Source organism: Penaeus japonicus, unplaced genomic scaffold, assembly GCF_977035675.1.
Source record: "Penaeus japonicus unplaced genomic scaffold, GWHDUDI00000001_assembly GWHDUDI00000033, whole genome shotgun sequence".
Lineage (NCBI taxonomy): Eukaryota > Metazoa > Arthropoda > Malacostraca > Decapoda > Penaeidae > Penaeus > Penaeus japonicus.
The window spans coordinates 3,381,290-3,383,677 of record NW_028234435.1 but is presented as its reverse complement, the minus strand read 5'-3'; the positions used below and the strand labels follow the sequence as shown (position 1 = coordinate 3,383,677).

The 2,388-nt window shown below is 29.7% G+C and overlaps 1 protein-coding gene across 1 annotated transcript; it reads left to right on the top strand.

The window, feature by feature from the left end:
* The first annotated feature begins 7 nt into the window (after positions 1 to 7).
* Positions 8 to 1,328, top strand: LOC147467763 (uncharacterized). Its single transcript, XM_086556600.1, has 2 exons — positions 8 to 295; positions 563 to 1,328. The coding sequence occupies exons 1-2, from the start codon at positions 145 to 147 to the stop codon at positions 790 to 792; spliced, it is 381 nt and encodes a 126-aa protein (XP_086412726.1). The 5' UTR covers positions 8 to 144; the 3' UTR covers positions 793 to 1,328.
* The last annotated feature ends 1,060 nt before the right edge of the window (positions 1,329 to 2,388 follow it).

The following is a 2,388-nucleotide window of genomic DNA, read 5'->3' as shown; positions in this document are numbered from 1 at the left end:
TTATGGTAACAAAAGAGTTTCTCCGAAAGACAAGACAACAAATACATCAGCCATTAGCAGTGCTAATCAGCAGCTGAGACCCACCACCGCTCACCCAGTACCTCCCTCCCCCCAGAGCGACTCGCCGGCACCTTCCACGGCGTCATGGCGGACGGGCTCGTGTACTGGGAGCCGGATCAGTGGGCGAGTCACGCCCAGGGAAAAGCTCTGTGCAACGCCATGCCCAACCACCGCCTGGCTATCTTCAAGACCGAGTTGCAACTGGGCGTCATGAAGACACTGCTTAGTCGAGAGGGTAAGTGCTTCTCATAGAGCGCGAGAATTCTCGGTTCAAAGTCGTCAGGACCTCCGTCTTAAAAATCAACAGTTCGCTAAAAAAGATGTTCGAATTGTCTGAAAGAAGACAAAAGGGGATTTGATTTATATCACGTGATAAGTATTTATTAATGTTACCATTTATGTATTTTTTTTTCTTCTTCTTCTTCAGGATATTATAATTGTTCCGATTACAAATTGCAGTGTTACGGTTCTCACATTCATTGTATTTTCCATTTCTCTGCAGCGCGTCGTGCCTTCTGGCTGGATCTCCGCCTGGAAGGAAGCGGACAGTACACGTGGGGCGACGGGACACCTTACGACGCCACTCCGATCAGCAGGAGTTTGGATTTCTCTCAACCCGGCAGCGACGATAACCCTGTCTTTTCCTTCTACAGCCGTCTGTTGGCAAAGTCAGAGGAAAATTTCAAGGAGCGAGTGATGTGTCAGGCGAACCCTTTGCAAGTGGAGTGGTAGAGGGAGGAAGGCCGAGGAAAAGCCAGCTGGAGAGAGGAAGGGCTTGTTTCTCTTTTTGAGAGACCTGTCTGTCTAGCTGACCTTTCTTTCTCCCACTCTCTCTCTCTCTCTCTTTCTCTCTATCTGAGAGAAATGTCTGTCTAGCTGACCTTTCTTTCTCCCACTCTCTTTCTCTCTCTTTCTCTCTATCTGAGAGAAATGTCTGTCTAGCTGACCTTTCTTTCTCCCACACTCTCTCTATCTATCTGAGAGAAATGTATGTCTAGCTAGTAGAAATGTAGATAGCTCTCTCTCTCATTTTCTCTTTTTCTCTTACTTTCTCCCCCTCTTTCTATCCATGCTAGACCGCTTGATTCATAAGTATTATGTAACCAAGTCATCTCTAAGCAATGTCATGGTACCATTGCTGAAATCTCCACAAAAAAAAACGATTTTCCATGTGTCCTAAAACAACAACCTGTAATGTAAGATGGAATAATGCAATGCCGCATTGATATAGATGTATAACACAGTACTGTACTCTCGGACTAAAATTTGTGGCATATGTGTAACACATAAAACATTATATATATATATATATATATATATATATATATATATATATATATATATATATATATATATATATATATATATATATATATGTATTATATATATATGCATATATATATATAATATATATATATATATATATATATATATATATATATTTATGTATATATATATATATATATATATATATATAAATATATATATACATATCCATATATATACATATACATACACACATATGTATATCCACACACACATATATGTCTATATATATATATATATATATATATATATATATATATATATATATATATATATACTGTATATATATACATATACATACACACATATGTATATGTATATATATATAATATATTAATATATATATATATATATATATATATATATATATATATATATATATATTATAATAATATATATATATAAATATATATATAAATATATATATATATATATATAATAATATATATAATATATATATATATATATATATATATATATATATAAATATATATATAAATATATAATATATATATAAATATATATATATATATAATATATATATATAATATATATATATAATATATATATATATATAATATATATATATATATAAATATATATACTGTATATATATATATATATATATATATAATATATACAAATATATACATACACACATATGTATATGCATATATAAATATATATATATATATACGTATATATATATATATATATATATATATATATATATATATATAATATATAATATATATATATATTATATATATATATATATTAATATATATATATATTATATATGTAAAACATATTTCTATTATTTTTTAAGATTAACCTATTAAATTTAGGTAAATTTCATCTTTCTGTTAGTAGTTTATATTCCAGAAACAATCCTGTAGGTATTATGTTTTGTTAGGAAAAGGTATGTGAAAGAGTCTTGAAGTGACACATAATTTTAATCAGGATTAATCATGAAGTGGAATTAATTGTATGGATATTATC

Coding starts and splice junctions, on each gene's coding strand:
- LOC147467763 (XM_086556600.1), top strand. CDS start 145: ATGGCGGACGGGCTCGTGTACTGGGAGCCGGATCAGTGGGCGAGTCAC. Junction 296..562: donor GACACTGCTTAGTCGAGAGG/GTAAGTGCTTCT, acceptor ATTTCTCTGCAG/CGCGTCGTGCCTTCTGGCTG.